This window comes from Pelodiscus sinensis, chromosome 2 (genome assembly GCF_049634645.1).
Source record: "Pelodiscus sinensis isolate JC-2024 chromosome 2, ASM4963464v1, whole genome shotgun sequence".
Lineage (NCBI taxonomy): Eukaryota > Metazoa > Chordata > Testudines > Trionychidae > Pelodiscus > Pelodiscus sinensis.
In genome coordinates, this window is record NC_134712.1 from 254,283,476 (window position 1) to 254,303,193 (window position 19,718).

The window sequence follows — 19,718 nt, forward strand, 5'->3', positions numbered from 1 at the left end:
CGTGTTTCTAAGCTAGGGGGGCCCAGTGTTCTATGACTTACCCGTGTTCCAGGCCCTCTTGGAAATCCCCAACGTGGTTCCGGCCATCAGGCCACTTCAACGTCCCCCTGCAATTCAGAGCGAGCATCACCATAAGAAACGGCTCCAGAACAGCTGCTGTTTCTCTAACAATGCTGGAACATTAAGCGCTTTCAATACCCATGCTTCTCGGCCGAGTCCACACCTCAGCTAAGATCAGGACGCCCCTTCCCCATAGTGTAACAGCACAGCAGGGCTACGTCTACACTGGCCCCTTTTCCGGAAGGGGCATGTAAATTTCATGAGTCGTAGTAGGGAAATCCGCGGGGGATTTAAATATCCCCCGCGGCATTTAAATAAAAATGTCCGCCGCTTTTTTCCGGCTTTTAAAAAAGCCGGAAAAGAGCGTCTACACTGGCCCCGATCCTCCGGAAAAAGCGCCCTTTTCCGGAGGCTCTTATTCCTACTTTGAAGGGCGCTTTTTCCGGAGGATCGGGGCCAGTGTAGACGCTCTTTTCCGGCTTTTTTAAAAGCCGGAAAAAAGCGGCGGACATTTTTATTTAAATGCCGCGGGGGATATTTAAATCCCCCGCGGATTTCCCTACTACGACTCATGAAATTTACATGCCCCTTCCGGAAAAGGGGCCAGTGTAGACGAGCCCCAGGAGAGTCCTAGACCCCAGAGGTGAGCAACTGTGCTCAGGAGCATAGATACGGACACACAGCAGGTCTTCACGGCACAAAAGAGGCCTGTTCACTCTGGTTAGCTGCACCGTGAGACCTCAGATGCACCATTGATTAACTTGAGCTGCTAACCCCAGTTACAAGCCCAGTTGCCGTGTTTTCACTGCTATTTTAACCCACGTTAAGAGCACACGCTGGGAGTGGGAGGCGGTGAAGCACACACCAAGTATGGACACTCTGGAGCAGAAATGGGGAATTAATGAGGAATGATTGAAAGAATAGGGTGTTTTTAGCTTGGAAAAGAAAACACGGAGGTTGTGTCTAGACTGGCAAGTTTTTCCGCAAAATCATCTGCTTTTGCAGAAAAACTTGCCAGCTGTCTACACTGGCCGCTTGAATTTCCGCAAGAGCACTGACGATCTCATGTAAGATTGCCAATGCTTTTGTGGAAATACTATGCTGCTCCCCTTCGGGCAAAAGTCCCTTTTCCGAAAAACTTTTGCACAAAAGGGCCAGTGTAGACAGCTGAGATTGGCCACGGACACTTTTCAGCAAAAAGTGCTTTTGCGGAAAAGTGTCCTGCCAATCTAGACGCGCTTTTCCAAAAATGCTTTTAACAGAAAACTTTTCCATTAAAAGCATTTGCGGAAAATCATGCCAGTGTAGATGTAGCCGGAGAAGGGACATGATAGCAGTTTTCAAGTACAGGTTGATCCTCTCTAGTCCAGAGCTCGCTGGTCCGGAAACATCTGTCATTTGGAATTATTTGAGTTAGTGGGAGGTCCACTTTTCCAAGTTTCCCGCCATCCTGTAAAGTTTGTTTACAGTCACCAGACCTGGCTGTAAGTGTTCTGGGCTGTTATTTAGCTCGAATTTGCCCCTAAATGTCCTCTAATAGCCCAGTCAGCAGTCGAAGTGTCGGAAATGCTGCTAGACAATATTGGCCTCCCATGGTCTGGAAAATTCTCTCGTTCAGAACTGGTCAGGTCCCGATGGTGCCAGATTAGAGAGGTTTGACCTGTACCTAAAAGGGTGTTACAAAGAGGAAGGAGAAGAATTGTTCTCCTTAACCTCTGAGGACAGGACAAGAAGCAACGGGATTAAATTGTAGCAAGGGAGGTTTAGGTTGGACATTAGGAAAAACTTGCTAATTGTCAGGGTGGCTAAACATGGGAGTAAATTGCCCAGGGAGGTTGTGGAATCTCCATCCCTGGAGATATTTAAGAGCGAGTTAGACAGACACCTGTTAGGGATGATCTGGATTCTAGTCGGTGCAGGGGATTGGACTCGATGACCTCTCAGGTCCCTTCCAGTTCTAACTGAGGCATTTTGCACAGCCCTTGGTTCTTTCAGCTTTGGCCATTCTTACAGTTTTATTCCAAGCCGAGATACCCAGGCAACAAAGATGGTCAAATACAATTCAGGAATTGTGTCTTCAGGCTGCTGCAAAGCCAACCCGGAGCAGTTGCGGCAAAGCTGAGATTTCAACCTTTTGTTCCCAAGAGATTGCTAGCACTGGGCAGAAAAGATCGTTTTTGGCAGCCTGTTTCTAAACTGGGCACGTGTCTGAAAAGTAATTCTCATTTGATCAAAAACCCACCCAACTCTGCAAAACAGTGAAAAAGCAAAAACTTTTGCATCGAAATTTGAACAAGTCAAAAGCATTTCAACCAGCTGTAAACACTGGGCATGGAGCCAGATTTTTTCATGGCTCCCATGCAGGTGCCTTTCCCTTATAAGCGGTTTCCAAGACTTAGGTGTCTGGCTAACAACCCTGTTCCTTAACAGACCCACAAAACCCTTAACAGACCCACAAAACCCTTGAGAGCCAGCTGGCTTTATCGCTCATGCGGTAGAGGCTCCTCTGCTGAGGTCCCAGGTTCACATCCCCCCGGGGCGGTCACACACATGCACAGAACAAGCTGACGTCCTTACTTGCCATGCGGTTTGCCCCAGGACCATTCACCTTCGTACACTGCGTTCTTGAGCCTGCCCTCTGCTCGGAAGGTGTACTTGAAGAAGCGATGGACGGAAGGTTCGCTTCCCTCTCTAGCCTTGCCCCACAAGGGGAAATCTCTCTTCCCGTTCAGCGCCTGGCACACGGCCTGGTTCAGCTTCCAATGCCAGACGGCCTGGGGGCACAAAGGGACCAAGGAGTTGAGACTGGAGGCGGGAATGAGAGAAGAACAGAACAAGCCCGTGTCCCAGGGAAACCGACAGGTCGGCCTGTATCCCCTTGACCAACCACCACCATGCAATCATCTTGGGTCGCTGCTCCTGCCCGTTACTCCTCTGGGAGATGAGTTTTCAAGTGGAAGGCCTCTGAGAATAATGTCCAATAACCACAGGAGCATCCCAACCTGCATTGAGGCAGACACATGGATGCCTTGTGCTTCTACAAGGACCGGCTGTCCCAAGAATCCGCCTATGAGCAAAACATTGGAGTGTTTTGCTCTTGGTTTTGGATGCTCTTTGGGGTGTTTATTCCTTCAGTTTCTTCTCCTTATTCCCAGAGATAGGATGGCCCTGCAGTTACACACAATGGCTGTGTCTAGACTGGCAAGTTTTTCCGCAAAATCATTTGATTTTGCGGAAAAACTTGCCAGCTGTCTACACTGGCCGTTAGAATTTCCGGAAAAGCACTGATGATCTCATGTAAGATCGTCAGTGCTTTTCCGGAAAAAGTATGCTGCTCCCGTTTGGGCAAAAGTCTTTTTCCGAAAGACTTTTGCCCAAAAGGGCCAGTGTAGACAGCATAGTACTGTTTTCCGCAAAAAAGCCCTGATTGCGAAAATGGCGCTCGGGGCTTTTTTGCGGAAAACCGCATCTAGATTGGCCACGGACGCTTTTCCGCAAAAAGCATCCTGCCAATCTAGACGTGCTTTTCCGAAAATGCTTTTAACGGAAAACTTTTCCGTTAAAAGCATTTTCGGAAATTCATGCCAGTCTAGACGTAGCCAATGATTCTACCAAACACGGCTCCTCACCCTCATCTGAGGCTCTTTGGCAGAGAGGACGAATTCTTCTTCTGGTGTGACGATACGGAGGGTTTGCCTGTGGAGCAAAAAGGGAATGTTAGGAGGGGCGGAAAGGCGAGTGCTCTCTCTATGGGCTGTCCACCGAAAGACGTACTGCTCTCTTGTGCCAACTTCCCACTCCACTTCTGGTTTGTTTTATGTGCCTAAAAATCCTCATGCTTCAGGGTCTCCTCCGGCCAGGTGCAGGGTTCAGGAAGGGATTTCCTAGTCTGCCCACCCCAGTGTATTCTGGGAGGTTTATCTCCTGTCTCTAAGGTGACAGAGAGGGCCACAGCTGGACATGGGACGTGGGATAGGGTAGGGTGGGGCGGGGCTTTGGCATGTCCCCAAGCATTCTTTCTCTGGCATTTGGCTGGCTGGTTCTCCTCAGGGAGTTAGTGGTCGCTATGGGTACGTTTAGACTGTGGTGCTATTTTGGGATGTCTCAAAATAGCTATTCCACGTCTTTTCAACCAGCCCGTTATTGTGAAATAGATTTTGCAATAACAGGCTCGCTGTTCCGATGTCCCTGTAATGCTCGTTTTTCTGACAAAACTTGAGGAACGTCCACACTGCAATTGTGTTCTTCCGCAAGAAGATTGAAGAACGGGGGGAGTGGGTTCCGGCATCCTCATTCTACGAGGAAGAAGCCTTTTTGTAAAAAAGTTCAGAAAAGGGCAACAAAAATGATTAGGGGTTTGGAACGGGTTCCATATGAGGAGAAATTAAAGAGACTGGGACTTTTCAGCTTAGAAAAGAGGAGACTGAGGGGGGATATGATAGAGGTCTATAAAATCATGAGTGGTGTGGAGAAAGTGAATAAGGAAAAGTTATTTACTTGTTCCCATAAGATAAGACCTGGGGGCCACCAAATGAAATTAATGGACAGCAGGTTTAAAACAAATAAAAGGAAGTTCTTCTTCACACCACGCACAGTCAACCTGTGGAACTCCTTGCCTGAGGAGGTTGTGAAGGCTAGGACTATAACAAGGTTTAAAAAAGAGCTAGATAAATTCATGGAGGTTAAGTCCATTAATGGTTATTAGCCAGGATTGCTAAGGAATGGTGTCCCCAGCCTCTCTTTGTCAGAGGGTGGAGATGGATGGCAGGAGAGAGATTGCTTGATCATTACCTGTTCAGTTCACTCCCTCTAGGGCACCTGGCATTGGCCACTATCGGCAGACAGGATACTGGGATGGATAGACCTTTGGTCTGACCCAGTTTGGCCATTCTTATGTTCTTTTTTGATGCACTTTTGCCGTGTGGACGCTCTCTTTCAGAAGAAGTTTTTTCGGAAGATCGCTTCCGAAAAAAGCTTCTTCCAAAAGAATCCTGTAATCTACACATAGCCTCAGGTTTGGTTCAAGCAGATCTTCCAAAAAAGCCTCCAATTTTGATCCAAAGACTCCAAGAGATAGAGAACCCATCACTTCTCTTGGGAGCATGTCCTAATGGTTAGAAGTTTGCTCCTTACTCTCAAAGTCAATTTCTCTGGTTTCAGTTTCCATTCAAAACTTCCTACTCCACCTCGCTACTGCACTGAAAAGCCTTTTTGTGCCTGGTATTTTCTCCTCAGGAAGGTTCCTAAACCCCTGCCTGCTTTTGAGCAGCTAACACCAGTAACCCCCTCAGTCTCTCACTGCAACACATTTTAGCGTTGATTATTCTGAAAATATCACTCAACCCAGCATGCCATAGCTCAGTTGCCTGCAAGCAGGTCTGAGAGATGACTAGGCTCATGCATAGCCCACAGCCGGTTCCCACTCATGCAGCCACCGATAAGGGCCAGGAGACGGCTCTCAAAGTGAATGACAGGAAATACGTAAGTATTAGACTTACTTCTCTGGAGCTGGCTGGTCACTGCAGGTTCCATCTACCCACACAAGCTTCAGATTAAAACTTTGGAAATTGTTCCCCTACAGAAGCAAACCAAAAGATGATCAGTTTGAGATGAGCTACTATTACATCCCCAGATAGTACGCCTGGTCTGGTGATCTAGGGAACAGAGTTTCATGACAAGAGCTGGATGAAATATTTTGGCTGATTCCCTGCCCCCCCTCCCCCGCCTAAAAAATCACAGCAGATCTGGTGACGCCAACACTGGGAGAACTTCCACACCCAACGTCCATCCCAGCCCCTGCACCTCCTCCATTAATATCACTTCCTGCCCTCATGAGCAGGATCAAGACCATGAGGCTTGCCTTCCCCCCATGCTCCTCGCTGAAAGAAACTGGCGCCTGTGCTCCAACCTCATGGGGGGTTGGGCTGGATCACCAGGGGTGCGGGAAGGGAGGAGCAAGCCCGCAGCCCACCTGCAAGATGGTCGTAGACCACTAGTGGTCCTTGGACCACACTTGAGAATCACTGCTTTAGACTAATCTCTTCGGTTCGAAGCCCTTTCTCATCCAGGCAAAAAAGAAAGCCAAGTCTATTTCTAACCATAGACATTAAGTAGCATAGGCTTGGTATGATGGCACATGTGAACCAGGAGAAAAAAATATTATGCTAGAGTTCTTCTTTTCCCACCCAGCTTTCTTCTCTTGATCTACATTGGGAACCAAAGCATACATGAAGCTATGGTGTCTGGATGATCATAGAATACTATGACTGGAAGGGACCTCAAGAGGTTATCGAGTCCAGCCCCCTGCCCTCATGGCAGGACCAAATACTGTCTAGACCATCCCTGATAGACGTTTATCTAACCTACTCTTAAATATCTCCAGAGATGGGGATTCCACAACCTCCCTGGGCAATTTATTCCAGTGTTTGACCATCCTGAGAGTTAGGAATTTTTTCCTAGTATCCAACCTAAAGCTCCCTTGCTGCAGTTTAAGCCCATTGCTTCTTGTCCTATCCTCAGAGGCCAAGATAAACAAGTTTTCTTCCTCCTCCTTAAGACACCCTTTTATATACCTGAAAATTGCTCTCATGTCCCCGCTCAATCGTCTCTTTTCTAAACTAAACAAGCCCAGTTCTTTCAGCCTTCCCTCATAGCTCATGCTCTCTAGACCTTTCATCATTCTTGTTGCTTTTCTCTGGACCCTCTCCAATTTCTCCACATCTTTCTTGAAATGCGGTGCCCAGAACTGGACACAAGACTCCAACTGAGGCCTAACCAGCGCAGAGTAGAGCAGAAGAATGACTTCTCGTGTCTTGCTCACAACACACCTTTGTTACTTTTAACACCATTGAGCCTAGCATGGTGACTCTGCTAGCTGGTGATTCTTCCCCCAGCACCAACTCACCTGAATCAGCACTAGGATGTCGTTAAAGAGCAGAACCCGGTCGGTTCGACCCACGCTGGCCAAGACTGGAAGGTTTTTGCTGTCTTCTAGCACCCTGCGCTCAGGGATACAGAGCGAGTCCTGCCGAGGGAACCAAGGAAGTATGTAATAAAGAGCTCATGGACTCCCACAAAGAAGCATCGGTAGGATTAAATACAGGGCGCCACAGTCTAATCGTTGACCCTCAGAGAGATGAGCTGACTGCCAGTGTTAGACAGCTATGGGGCTCAGAAGCAGCCAAAAGGAAGAGTTTCCCTAAACTAACGTTTCAGCCATATGAGGTTTCCAGAGACGGAGACCCCTTGGACACCTGCAAGGCCATACCCTAGAAGTAGGAGACCTAGACAAGTCTTCACTCTGAGTCTACATTGGGCTTTGTCTCCAGGAGCATTTGAGTTCCAAATGGAAAAGGGGCATTTTGGGGTCTGAGCGGGGCAACTGAGGAGGGGGTTGGTAGGACGGGGAGTGTTGTATCATTTCAGGGGCATTTCGAGAGCTGGCCGATCAATGAAGCCAACCTGACTCCTGCCCGTTCTGAGGGTCACCGTTCTTCGGTGAAGGAGCCGTTGGGCAGCCTCCTTGAATGAACCCGTTATGGAAGCAAACCTGAGAACACAAGACCTGGGGTGCACGGGGAAGGCCATCCCTTTGGAGAAGGGGGTGCAATACAGGACTCACTTCACGGGGCCCTGTCTCGTTCCCAGTGCCAGGCATGCTCCAGAAACTCTTGCCTGGGCCGTCAGCATGACCAGGCGGGACCACCAACGGGCGGGCCACCGAGAGCCTGCGTCTGACTCACCGTGAGTTTGTGTCCCAAAGACTTCCACAGGGCTTTGGTCAGGCAGGCTTCATCCAGGACTTGGCTGATGAAAGACTGCAGCTTGGAGTACTGCTTGGCAGCATTGGTGACGAGTTCCGTCTCCGGGCTCTGGCAACAGGGGGATGCAGCTTTAGGAACATTTCAGCTGGGGACGTTCCAGGGCTGGCAGAGACCTCAGGAGTCACAGAGTCCAGCCCCCTGCCCAAAGCAGGACCAACCCAACTCAATCATCCCAGCCAGGGCTTGGTCAAGCTGGGACTTCAAAACCTCTAGGGATGGAGATTCCACCCCCTCCCTAGGGAACCCATCCCAGTGCTTCCCCACCCTCCTAGGGAAATAGTTTTTCCTAAGATCCAACCTCGACCTCCCCCACTGCAACGTGATCTCCATCTCTTCCTACACCACGGCTCTAGGACAGACCAAGCAGCACTGAGATCTTTGGGCTAACCTATCTCACGAGCTCAGCGATGGGCAGCCTTCGGCTCGGTGGGCCACGCGGTTGAAATCTGTCATGGGCCTGAACCGCCGCCCCCACGGGGAAGATTAAACACAGGCATGCAGGCAGGGCTCGCGGAACATTCCAAACCCAGGGGAAATGCTCGAATCATTCATACCGTGATAGAACTGCCCGCAGCTTCAAAAGACACATTTGCACTTCCTTTGCAAGAGCAAATCTGTGCCCGGCCTCTTCCCCGCCTCCTCTCCCAGGCATGTTCCCTCCCTGCTCCTCCCCCCCACCCCTGGAGCACCGTGAATCAGCTGATTTGCAGCTTTCTGGCTGTGGGCGGGCGGGGGGTAAGGAGGAGGCTCCAGAAATTCAGGGAGAGAGAGGGGGGACTAAGTAAGTGAGGGGCTCTGGCACATGAGAGTGATAGGCGTGGGGGAAGGGAACATGGGGGGGAGCACACATGGAACCCCAAAGAGCCACCTGCAGCCTGCGGACCACAAATTGCCTACCACTGCACTAGCTTGTGAAGTGCTGATGTATTAATGATTATTATTCATTTAATGAATGCTCTAGAGTCATTCTGGGGGTGTTACACAGGCGGCCAGCCTAGATGATCAGGGCCATACCTGGGAAGGTGCCATTCTATGGGGAGGCAGTATGGTTGAATGGTTAGAGCAAATGACTGCCACATGCCTCAAGTCTAGCCTCCCCCACCCTTCTGCCTTCTCTGCTTCCAGGGTGAACCGGGGCCACTCTGTTCCCCTCTCTACACCTGCGTGTATTCCGGTGGTTACCAGTCCAGGTGGGCAAAGGGTGGATTTTTCTAGTCATTGGCAATTCCAAACCAAAACCCAGTTTGACATCAGGCCAAACCAACAATGAAATGGAGACATTTGGGGGCATTGGAACGCCAGCATCACTTCGAGTCAGGTCAAAAGAGCCATGTTTCATTGGAGATTCCCAACTGGCTTTGGGGGGTTTTCCTGCTTCGGTTGAAACTGTTTGACAAACTCAACCCTTTCAGGGGACCTTTGCTACTAGACTCTTTGCTCCTAGCGCTGAGAGAAACTTTTGGCAGCGCCTAAGATCGGAGAGTAAAGAATTTTAGGACCAATAGATTAAGGACTCTGCACAAGCACAGCCCCCTGCCACTGTGTCTGCCTCTTGCATTCGTTTTCCTGAGAGCATGTGGTGGTGAATGTTATCACAATCCGCCAGAGCTCTGTGTATGGGATCCTGAGACTGTCTGCTGAATGCAGTAGAGATCGTCTGTACAGAGTTTCTTAAAGTGTGTTCTGCAGCAGTCGGAGGTGTACCACGGAGAGAACAGAATTCAAAATGGCCACCCTTAAAGGGACAAGCTTCCTTTTTTTTTTTTTTTTTGCTCAACAACTTTTTCCTGGGGGCTTTTTTTTCCTCAATAAAAAAATCCTTGGTGTTCCCCATTACAAAAATTATTGTTTGGTGTTCCTCGGTCTTAACAAGTTTAAGAAACACTGGTCTAGTACCTCTCCAATGGCCTCCCTGAGCCTGACAAGGATGTGGGAATACTGCCGCACATGATCCCGGAGAGCTTTGTGGAGGACTGTATGCAGGGCCACGGGGATGGACGTCTCCGAGGTGAAGTCGGCGAGGAATTGCTTCAGCGCCGTCTTGTGCGTCTTCCAGAATTCACTGCGAGGCACAAGACACCAGTTTGTTCCCCGTCCTGTGTCCCCACGCTCTGGAGTCTCTCGCCTGCTGCCCTGAATGAGGCAGCTGTACACCCCCGCCCACCCGCTCAGTTGAATGTGCAGTCACACCCTGGCCCACCACCAGGACAAAGGGGTTGGTCGCTCTGAGGCCCGGTGGCCCCGGATGCCACAGGAGCCCAGGGCCTTTAAAAATTGCCCTACAGCGTGCTCTGGGCAGCAGTGAGGGCTGCCTGTTGGGGGGTGGGGGGAGTGAAACATGGCATGCTCCAGACAGTGCTGAGTGCTAGCTGTCCCCAGCCCCGCCCTTCCCACCTGAGGCCCCGCCCCTTCTGGGAGCATGAAGCCAGGCCCCTCCCACCTGGCCCAAGGTCCCAGCAAGTATCCAAACCCATCACACCCGTGCTATGCACCAACTCTGCTAACAGACCCCACGTAATGCCTGAATAGGGGTGTCATAATCCTAACCAACGTAGCCTAGTGAACTGGGAGATCTAGAAAGAGCAAGCTGCCAGCCCCACTCGCAGCTCTGCCATTGTCCTTGGCAAGTCTACAGCAAACTTTCCAATAGAGAAATCCTTGTGCAAATTTCCAGGCCTGCTACTGTTGCCTGGGAGTGAAATACTTCTTTGGCAGGTCTAACTGGCAAAGTCTCCCTCTGTTCTGATCTGATCCGCTCTCTACCTGAGCTGTGTTGCTGTTCTGCAGCAGTTACTCATGCTCAGTTACGCGCAGGCTTATCAAGGGTCTATGTAAGCGGCCATTTGCATGTGCTGTCTCTAGTATGCGACCAAAAAATTGCACAAGATACGATTTACTTCAGCTGAAATGGAGCGTCCAGCCGATACCTAGGTCTTTGGCCTTTTCATTGCTTGCCTCTCCACCTGAGGCCTGGTCTGTACGTATGTCTACACATTTCAGCAAATCAAGGCTATGTCTACACTGGCGCAATGGTGCGCCAGAGATATGCAAATGAGGGTAAGTGTGGAATATCGCCGAGCTTCATTTGCATACCTAATGAGCCGCCATTTTTGCGGAAGAGGCTCTTGCGCTAGAAGGAGCTGTTTACACTGCCCCTTCTTGCGCAAGAAAAACCCTCTTGCGCAATGCCGCTACGCTGATTATTTTCAGGAATAATGGCACTGCACAAGAGGGTTTTTCTTGCGCAAGAAGGGGCAGCGTAGACAGCTCCTAGCGCAAGAGCCTCTTCCGCCAAAATGGCGGCTCATTAGGTATGCAAATGAGGCTCGGGGATATTCCACACTTCGCCTCATTTGCATACTTCTGGCGCAACAACCCGCCAGTGTAGACATAGCCCAAAAGTCTGTGTTGGGTCCTACTAAGTGGTGCAAAGTGTTTGTCTTCAGGCATTTTTAAAGAGCCAGACTCCAGGCCAGGGGAGGAGGATGTGGTACCTCTCAGTATAACTTTTAGCTTGGTGGGTAGGGCAGGGGTGGCAAGCCAAGGGCCTACAGGCCAGATCTGGCCCCCTGCGGCAAGTCTCCACACCAGGGGCCAGAAGCCCTGAGCCTCAGAGCTACGCCCGCCCCCCTCATGGGGCTGGAATGCAAGGGCCGGCTTGCCCTGCTGCCGAGGGAAGCCCTGAACTTCAGTGCCTCCCTGCATGGTGTTGGAGTGTGAGGGCCGACGCACCTATCTTGGGGGGGCAGGAAGCGCTTAGCCTCAGTGCTGCCCTCCTGGCCTGCATGCTGAGTTAAGCATGAGTGTGTGTGTGGGGGTCACGTTACGGTTTTTTTTTTGATTTTGCCTCTGTGTTGCCCCCCCTCCTCGACTGATTTTTCTGTGGGTCAGTGACTGGAAAAAGGATCCCCGCCCCTGGATAAGGCATCACCCGGCATTGTGGCCTTAACTGACACCAGGAGCGGGAAGGCCTTGTTTGGACACAGACTGGCTAACCTTGTGAGGAGGGCTTTAAACTAGGTTTGTCGGGGGCAGATGAGCAAAGCCCACAGGTAAGTGCTGCATGTGCGGGACTGGGAGATGGGTTGGAAATGGGGGGGACTACGGCCTATAATGGCAAGGAGAAAGGAGGGTCAGGGCACAACAGGGAGGCAAGATCAAATCAGTATCTTAGATGCCTATATACAAATGCGAGAAGTATGGGTAATAAGCAGGAAGAACTGGAATTGCTAACCAATAAATACAACTATGATATCATTGGTATTACAGAAACCTGGTGGGATGGGACGCATGATTGGAATGTTGGTATGGAAGGGTACGGCTTGCTCAGGAAGGACAGACAGGGAAAAAAGGGAGGAGGGGTTGCCTTGTATATTAAAAATGTACACACTTGGACTGAAGTGGAGATGAATGTAGGAGATAGCTGTGTAGAGAGTCTCTGGGTTAAGCTAAAAGGGGTAAAAAACGAGGGTGATATCATGCTAGGAGTCTACTACAGGCCACCTAGCCAGGTGGAAGAGGTGGATGAGGCCTTTTTTAAACAATTAACAAAACTATCCAAAGCCCAAGATTTGGTGGTGATGGGGGACTTCAACTATCCAGACATATGTTGGGAAACTAACACAGCGAGGCACAGGCTATCCAATAAGTTTCTGGACTGCATTGGAGACAACTTTCTGTTTCAGAAGGTTGAAAAAGCTACCAGAGGAGAAGCTGTTCTGGATTTGATTTTAACAAATAGGGAGGAACTAGTTGAGAACTTGAAAGTGGAAGACAGTATAGGGGACAGTGATCACGAAATAATAGAGTTCATGATCTTAAGGAAAGGTAGAAGGGAGACCAGCACAATTGAGGTAATGGATTTCAGGAAGGCAGATTTTGATAAGCTCAGAGAACTTGTAGGTAAGGTCCCATGGGAAGCAAGACTGAAGGGAAAAACAACTGAGGAGAGTTGGAAGTATTTCAAAGGGACGTTGTTAAGGGCCCAAAAGCAAACAATTCCGCTGTGTAGGAAAGATAGAAAATATGGCAAAAGACCAGCTTGGCTTAACAAGGAGATCTTGCACGATCTCAAAATAAAAAAGGAGTCTCATAAAAAATGGAAACTAGGACAACTAACAAAGGATGAATATAGGCAAGCAACACGGGAATGCAGGGACAAGATTAGAAAGGCAAAGGCACAAAATGAGATCAAACTAGCTACAGGCATAAAGGGAAACAAGAAGACCTTTTATAAATACATTAAAAGCAAGAGGAAGACCAAGGACAGGGTAGGCCCACTGCTTAGTGAGGAGGGAGAAGCAGTAACAGGAAACTTGGAAATGGCGGAGATGCTCAATGACTTCTTTGTTTCGGTCTTCACCGAGAAGTCTGGAGGTGTGCCTAACGCAGTGAATACAAGCAGAGAGAGGGTAAGTTTAGAAGATAGGATACACAAAGAACAAGTTAAAAATCACTTAGGAAAGTTAGATGTCAGCAAGTCACCAGGTCCTGATGAAATGCATCCCAGGATACTCAAGGAGCTGATAGAGGAGGTATCTGAGCCTTTAGCTATGATCTTTGAAAAATCATGGCAGACAGGGGAGATTCCAGAAGACTGGAAAAGGGCAAATATTGTGCCCATCTATAAAAAGGGGAATAAGAACAACCCAGGAAACTATAGACCAGTCAGTTTAACGTCTGTCCCAGGGAAGCTAATGGAGCAGGTAATTAAGGAAATCCTATGCAAACACTTGGAAGGTAATAAAGTGATAGGGAATAGCCAGCATGGGTTTGTGAAGAACAAGTCATGCCAAACTAATCTGATAGCTTTCTTTGATAAGATAACGAACCTTGTGGATAAGGGAGAAGCGGTGGATGTCATATACCTAGACTTTAGTAAGGCATTTGATACGGTCTCACATGATATTCTTATTGATAAACTAGGCAGTGGGTCTGGCCCACGAAAGCTCATCATCTAATAAACCATCTTGTTAGTCTTTAAAGTGCTACATTGTCCTGCATTTTGCTATAACTTAGATAAGGCCACGATAAGGTGGGTGCATAATTGGCTGGATATCCGTAGTCAGAGAGTTGTTGTTAACGGTTCTAAATCCTGCTGGAAAGGGATAACAAGTGGAGTTCCTCAAGGGTCTGTTTTGGGACCCATACTGTTCAATATCTTCATCAATGATGTAGATATTGGGATAGAGAGTACGCTTATTAAGTTTGCAGATGATACCAAACTGGGTGGGGTTGCAACTTCTTTGGAGGATAGGGACATAATTCAAAATGACCTTAGCAAGTTAGAGAAATGGTCAGAGGTAAACAGGATGAGGTTTAATAAAGAGAAATGCAAAGTGCTCCACTTAGGAAGGAACAATCAGTTCCATACATACAAGATGGGAAGCGACTGTCTAGGAAGGAGCATGGCGGAAAGGGATCTAGGGGTCATAGTGGACCACAGGTTGAATATGAGTCAACAGTGTGATGCTGTTGCAAAAAAAGCAAATTTGATTCTAGGTTGTATCAATAGGTGTGTTGTAAGCAAAACTCGTGAAGTCAGTCTGCCGCTCTACTCTGCACTAGTTAGGCCTCAGCTGGAGTACTGTGTCCAGTTCTGGGCGCCACATTTCAAGAAAGATGTGGAGAAATTGGAAAGGGTGCAGAGAAGAGCAACAAGAATGATTAAAGGTCTAGAGAACATGACCTATGAAGCCAGGCTTCATGAACTGGGCTTGTTTAGTTTGGAAAAAAGAAGATTAAGGGGGGACATGATAGCGGTTTTCAAATATGTAAAAGGGTGTCACAAGGAGGAAGGAGAAAATGTGTTCCTCTTGGTTTCTGAGGACAGGACAAGGAGTAATGGGCTTAAAGTGCAGCAGGGGAGGTTTAGATTGGACATTAGGAAAAAATTCCTAACTGTCAGGGTGGTCAAATATTGGAATAAATTGCCAAGGGAGGTGGTGGAATCTCCCTCTCTGGAGATATTTAAGAACAGGTTAGATAGACATCTGTCAGGGATGGTGTAGACGGAGCTTGGTCCTGCCTTGAGGGCGGGGGACTGGACTCGATGACCTCTCGAGGTCCCTTCCAGTCCTATTATTCTATGATTCTATGATTCTATGGTTGCCAGGTCGCCACAGAGCCATGCGACAGAGATCACTGCAGACCGCCACAGCGCTGGCCCGTTCGCACTCTGGCTGGGCAACTAGAGCGACGAGGTGCTGTCTTCCTAGCTAGCGCTGCCTGCTCTCCTCAGCCAGGGCGCTCCCGGTTCTGCTTTACGCCTGTCCCCTTTCCTCCTGCAAACAGTTTGTTTCCTCAGCCTTTCAGCAGACTGGAGGGCCCGAAGCCACTCACCTTTTGTGCTTGGCTGCCTGGTCAAAGCCCTGGGCTGCAACGCAGTTTGCAAAGGTGTCGAAGTACCTGTCAGTCAGGAGAAAGAGAGGCCCGAGTTTGGGTCAATGTGTAGCTTACAGGTTCAAAAGGCCCAGGGAGAATCTTGCGGCTCATTTGAAAAGCCTCTTGTGTCTGTCACCTTTTTTCTCCGGGCGTCAGAGATGGAAACTAAGCCCTGAGACTATCTCCTCCCCCCCATGTTCCCTACATCAGTGTTTCTCAAGCTTTTCTTTTTATAAAGTACCCCCCTTTTTAAAAATTAGAAGTATCCCTCGTATCTACAGTTTTCAAACACAAACAATTTTTTCCTACCATTGCAACACATTTATTTAAACAACTTAATCGTAGCCGGGAGGATGATGAAATATTTGGGTATGAAAAGTACAAAAATAATAAAGCACAGTAAAACTTACAACAAAAATTCAGTTTTCTCCAAATTTCAGCTGTGTCGATGTACCCTCCCCAGACTTCTCTTGAGTACCCCTAAGGTTACTCGTACCACTGGTTGAGAAACCCTGCCCTATATTATGCCTTGTCTAAATTCCTTTGGGAGATTATTAGTGGAGAACATCCCCCACCAGGCTGCTTACCAAGAAAGTAGTTTCAGACCCACTTTACTCATGACAGCCCTGGAAGATTTGTCTGCTGGGATTGAACCCCAGATCTGTGATCTAAACCTACGGGTCTCTGCTTTGGTATGGTTCAGAAAAGGGCAACACAAACGATGAGGGGTTTGGAATGGCTGCCCTATGAAGAGAGATTAAAAAGACTGGGAGTTTTCAGCTTAGAAAAAGGGGGACTAAGTGGAGGTCTATACAGTCATGACAGGCATGGAGAAAGTGAATAAGGAAAGGTTATTTGTTTATTCCCATGACAAAAACTAGGGGTTATCAAATTAAATGAATGGGGCAGCAGGTTTAAAACAATCAAAAGGAAGTTTTTTTTTCACACAGCATACAGTGAACCTGTGGAACTCCTTGCCGGAGTAACGGTTCCCAGATTTTAACAGTGTTTATCACACACCAGAGCCCAATCCTGAAAACACTCCTGCATAGGAGTAATCGCTTTGACTCTTGTTGCATTCAAATGGCTGTCACATGTAACTTTTTCTACTCAGGCCCCAGTGAGGTCTGCTTGCTTCACCTCTTCGCTGTTCTCCCCCTCCTCTGCCAACACAGAATCTGTACTTAAGTCCTCCCATCCTGATCCTAAACAACCTGGCTGTCTCTACACTGGCACCCTTTTCTGGAAAAGGATGCAGATTAGCCAAGTCGGAATTGCAAATGCAGTGGGGATTTAAATTTTCCCCGCTGCATTTGCATGAGCATGGCTGCCGCTTTTTTCTGGCTCGGGGCTTTGCTGGAAAAAAGCGCCAGTCTAGACAGGGATCATTCGGAAAATAAAGCCTTTTCCAGAAGATCCCTTATTCCTGATTTTAACACATGGATGGAAAAAATCTGATGGTGGACGGAAAAATGAGGGGGAACATTGATCCCCCACCCTCCATCCCTTTCAAAATCCAAATATCGGTGTGCATCAGAAGACAAGTGTCACTCTTAAACCTCTCAGAAGAAATCACAGGGCACAGCAAGAGAAAGAACAACAACTCACGATCCTAGGTGTACGCCAGTTGCCTGCGCCGCAGAGTTTTTGTACTTACTGGATGTAGCTGCTGAGGAAGAGGTCTTCCTTCCACAGGATGTAGAGGTCTTGGAGGCAGAGGGACACGGAGATGCTGACCTTCTGTTTCAGGGCCCGGTAGTTTTCTTCTGTCAGGTCCCAGAGCGTGTGGAAATGGTCGTTCAATAGCAGCAACAATTTCGAGTGACCCTTTCCTTTCTGCTCACTGCGCTCTGTGAAAGAGGCGAAGAAGAGATGACAGCCCAGGGTCAGAGTAGGACAGACATGCAGGCCTCGAGAAGTCTTCCAGCCCAGTCCCCCTCCCTGAGGCAGGATCTGATGATGGTGCCCAAGGAGTCTCTGGGAGACATATGTTACAGGGCATGGTTTGGTACTAGAAGGGGTACCCGATGTAGCTCGGGTCCTTAACCCAATTCATTTTTGGAGATTTTTTTTTTGGAAAACGCAATAAAAATCGACCGGCTGCATTTGAATCCTTGCTCTGGGGTGGGGCCGGGGAGGAGGGGTTCAATATGGAGGCTGCCAGGGACAGGGGACAACCTCAGCCCTCTCTCACTGCAACAGGTTGGGGTCTGGTGAGAAGCACCTCTCCATGGTTACTGCGGCCATGGGGAGGGGTGTATGCCCTGTGGGGAGGCTGGTCCTGGTTCATCTGCCCCCTGCTGTCCCCAGCCAGAGTGAGGAATGCAGCAAACTGGGCACTTTCCCCTCGCTCCCTGACTGAGGGACACAGCAAGCAATCCGGCTAGGGGAGCGTCAGCTCCCGCTGCCCTCTCTAAACACCCCCTGGGCGGTGGGGGGCTCAGGGCTGGGGCAATCCCAGACTGGGGAGAGGGGTGCCCTCCGCCAGCTCCTTTCATTTGCCCCTTTCACCTGCCTGGTGATTCAGTCTCTTTGCCGTTTGGTTTTCTGGGAAGCAATCCCATTCCAGGCCCAGCCCATTGGCCTGGCACAACCAACCTTGCTTTATGTCAGGGCTACTCAACTTTGGAAGTCCCGGGGGCTACAAGGATACTCACAGCACATGCCGAGGGCCACAGCTTAAGTGTGGTTGCATAGACATGCAACTATGTATGCAAATATATGCAAATAGCGTCGTTCCCGCTAACGGGCATGAATACGACAATTAAGGCAGGCCTCGTTTGTGTCATTTCGGCTGATATTAATAAAACGCAATATTGACCCGATTTCCACCCATATGACAGCACTTTTAATGAGCAATGACAGTCCAGGAAATTAACTACTAAAATGCATAGCAACAAAAGACCATTATATTGCCTCCTTTTTTGTTTTGGCTCCCACCCGCGGGTCGCGTGTTGATCCCCGTGTAAACCCAAACCGCACCGTGGGCCGCAAACAAACGGGCCGCAGGACACAAGCTGTGTGTTTAGTAGCCCTGCTGTAAGTTATGAGAAGAGGAAGCTGCCTACCAAAATTGGAGGGCCTAGTCCTTACCGCTTCGGAGGAGTTCTTGGACAGACAGACAGGCAGTCAGGCAGACTGCCTCAAATATATAATGGGTTGCATTTCCTCAATAGACCCATGGACAGTGCCTCTGCGATATCCCACAGAGAGCAGGGTGGGTGGTTAGCTTGTCTAAGCCCTCTTTGTTAGCTCCTCAGCGTCACTGACTTCTATGGAGCAGCACTGATACACCCCTTTCCCCCGCCTAAGGATCGGGCGCTACCACTTCTCACAGCGGGGTAGCCATCCTTATCAAGGGCCTAACAGAGGGGGCACAGCAATTGAATAAGTTAAACAAAGGAGGGGGAGAATGGTTAGAACGCCACGGCTACGTCTACACTGGCCCCTTTTCCGGAAGGGGCATGTAAATTTCATGAGTCGTAGTAGGGAAATGCGCGGGGGATTTAAATATCCCCCGCGGCATTTAAATAAAAATGTCCGCCGCTTTTTTCCGGCTTTTAAAAAAGTACTTTGAAGGAAGTACTTTGAAGTAGGAATAAGAGCCTCCGGAAAAGGGCGCTTTTTCCGGAGGATCGGGGCCAGTGTAGACGCTCTTTTCCGGCTTTTTTAAAAGCCGGAAAAAAGCAGCGGACATTTTTATTTAAATGCCGCGGGGGATATTTAAATCCCCCGCGCATTTCCCTACTACGACTCATGAAATTTACATGCCCCTTCCGGAAAAGGGGCCAGTGTAGACGTAGCCCACTCGTCTAGGCCAGGAAAAAAAAAAACAACTCGCAAGATGGAAGGGTTTGGTTTTCAACACCGGGGATCCAACAGGAAAGGCTCCCCGCTTGCAATCTACTCTGGACCTGCCTCGGTTCTCACACCGATTAGAACCTGGATTATCTGTGGTAGAAGCAAGGAAACTGCCCTCGGGGGTGCGATCTTATGTCTAGAGGAGAGACATAAGTCCCAGCTTGACAAAGCCCTGGCTGGGTTGATCTAGTTGGAATTGGTCCTGCCTAGAGCAGGGGGCTGGACTTGATGGCCTTCTGAGGTCTCTTCCAGCTCTATGGTTCTATGATTCTATGACCACACTCAACCCTCGGCAGCATGGCCTAGGGGAGCACCTCTCGCATGGGATTCAATAGCAGTGGAGAGAGCAAGGCAAGTAGGGTGTGGACACAGCTGAAGGGTGTGAGTATTACCCTGAGTAGATACCCTACACACCACTCTCTCCTCACCCCCCGTTGCATTCCCATCTACACGGCTATTTTAGTCGTGTTCTACCATCCCCCAGCAGCTGGTGCCCTTCCTCCTCAGCTGGTGCCCTCTTCCCCTCATTTCCCCAGTCAAGAACGCCTTCCAATACGCCTGCCTCAGTCCGTTCTGTGCCGTAGACACCTG

General features: G+C 49.2%; 1 protein-coding gene across 8 annotated transcripts in view; it reads right to left on the minus strand.

The window, feature by feature from the left end:
- Positions 1-19,718, minus strand: part of ALS2CL (ALS2 C-terminal like) — an 82,412-nt gene that overhangs the window by 31,345 nt on the left and 31,349 nt on the right. For all 8 annotated transcript variants that reach the window (XM_075922969.1, XM_075922971.1, XM_075922970.1 and 5 more), the window contains 9 exons: positions 16,924-17,116; positions 15,225-15,290; positions 9,780-9,945; positions 7,803-7,931; positions 6,965-7,084; positions 5,559-5,635; positions 3,690-3,756; positions 2,638-2,834; positions 42-107 (listed from right to left, as the gene is read on the minus strand). In XM_075922969.1, coding sequence (XP_075779084.1) covers positions 42-107; positions 2,638-2,834; positions 3,690-3,756; positions 5,559-5,635; positions 6,965-7,084; positions 7,803-7,931; positions 9,780-9,945; positions 15,225-15,290; positions 16,924-17,116 — 1,081 coding nt within the window. The remainder of the gene's footprint in view (positions 1-41; positions 108-2,637; positions 2,835-3,689; positions 3,757-5,558; positions 5,636-6,964; positions 7,085-7,802; positions 7,932-9,779; positions 9,946-15,224; positions 15,291-16,923; positions 17,117-19,718) is intronic.